Source organism: Crocuta crocuta, unplaced genomic scaffold (genome assembly GCF_008692635.1).
Source record: "Crocuta crocuta isolate KB4526 unplaced genomic scaffold, BGI_CrCroc_1.0 scaffold610, whole genome shotgun sequence".
NCBI lineage: Eukaryota > Metazoa > Chordata > Mammalia > Carnivora > Hyaenidae > Crocuta > Crocuta crocuta.
In genome coordinates, this window is record NW_027527456.1 from 771,774 (window position 1) to 773,000 (window position 1,227).

General features: G+C 51.2%; 1 protein-coding gene across 1 annotated transcript in view; it reads right to left on the reverse strand.

Moving 5' to 3' along the window:
* Positions 1–1,227, reverse strand: part of RP2 (RP2 activator of ARL3 GTPase) — a gene marked incomplete at its 5' end in the record, with an annotated part of 27,838 nt that overhangs the window by 26,231 nt on the left and 380 nt on the right. Inside the window, one exon of the mRNA XM_077762912.1 lies at positions 1,038–1,227. This exon is cut by the window's right edge and continues 380 nt beyond it. Within this exon, the coding sequence (XP_077619038.1) occupies positions 1,038–1,227 (190 nt within the window). The remainder of the gene's footprint in view (positions 1–1,037) is intronic.

Here is a 1,227-nt window from a genome sequence, read left to right on the forward strand (position 1 = left end):
ACTTGCTGCTTCATTTCTGGAAGTTTGATTTTTAAATGCGAAGACTCCCTCTGACAGACATCTGATTAAAGGATAATTAATACAGCTGTCTGTGGCCTGCCCACTGGCACACCGGCCAGCACAGACACTGCTGCCTCCGGGGGCCCCTAGTCTCGCCATCCCCAGGTACCCTGCAAGCGGGAGCCGCTGCCCTCAGAACTCTTCTCTAGCCCCGGATTCACCAAGTCCCTGCTCCTGAGCCCACACCAGCTGCCCCTTCACACAGCGACAGGGAAAAGGCAAGTGACGTGACGTCACAGTCACGGCAAGAGCCAAAAGCTGTACTCCGAAATGTCTTTCCCACCCTCCCCAGCCAAATTCCTGATGCACGAGGCCCTGCTTTAGGCCGCAGCACCGCCTCTGTAAGCTCCACGGCAGCCACGGAGTATGAAGGACAGAAGCTCTCCGCGGGCAGAGAATTTCCCCCGTGCATCTCCGTCTCTGGCATGTACCTGGTTTTGTCAGCTTAGAGTTGCCGTCAGCTGCAAGATGCATTCCAGACAAGCAAAACCGTGGAAAACGGATGTGCATCCTATAATCAATGGACTATGGTAGCAGAGTAACTCTTCACATAAGTGCTTAATAAATGCTTACTGAATTGAATTATGCTTTTAAAAGTTTCTTTGGGAAAGTTATTTTGAGGCCCAGATAAATCTTTGGGGGGGGGCAGAGTTCTATAAATTAAGAACTGCCTGTATTTCTCTTTTTTTTAAATGTTTTATCTATTTTTGAGAGACAGCAAGTGGGGACGGGGCACAGAGAGGGAGACAGAGGGTCCGAAGCGGGCTCTGCACTGACAGCGGTGAGCCCAACGTGGGGCTCGAACTCACGAACCGCGAGATCATGACCTGAGCCGAAGTGGGACACCCAACTTACCTGGCGGGCCACTCGGGTGCCCCAAGGACTGCCTGCATTTCTACTAGCCAATCTGGAAAGAAGTTCTCCGGAAAGTGGTGTGTTTCTGCGTGTGTGTCTGTTTCTCTTCTGTCTCTCCTTACCTCATCAATCAGTTTTCTGGCATTTGCGATTGTATAATCACCAGCAAATAACACCACTAAGCAGGATTCATCACTGCTCTTCGGCCTCTGACCCCGAGATACCGGAACAATACTTCTGTTGGCTTCTGTGGAAATGCGGATGGCTCTGAGCTCTTCAGCGGTAGGTAGAGGGACATGGTCTTGAACTACG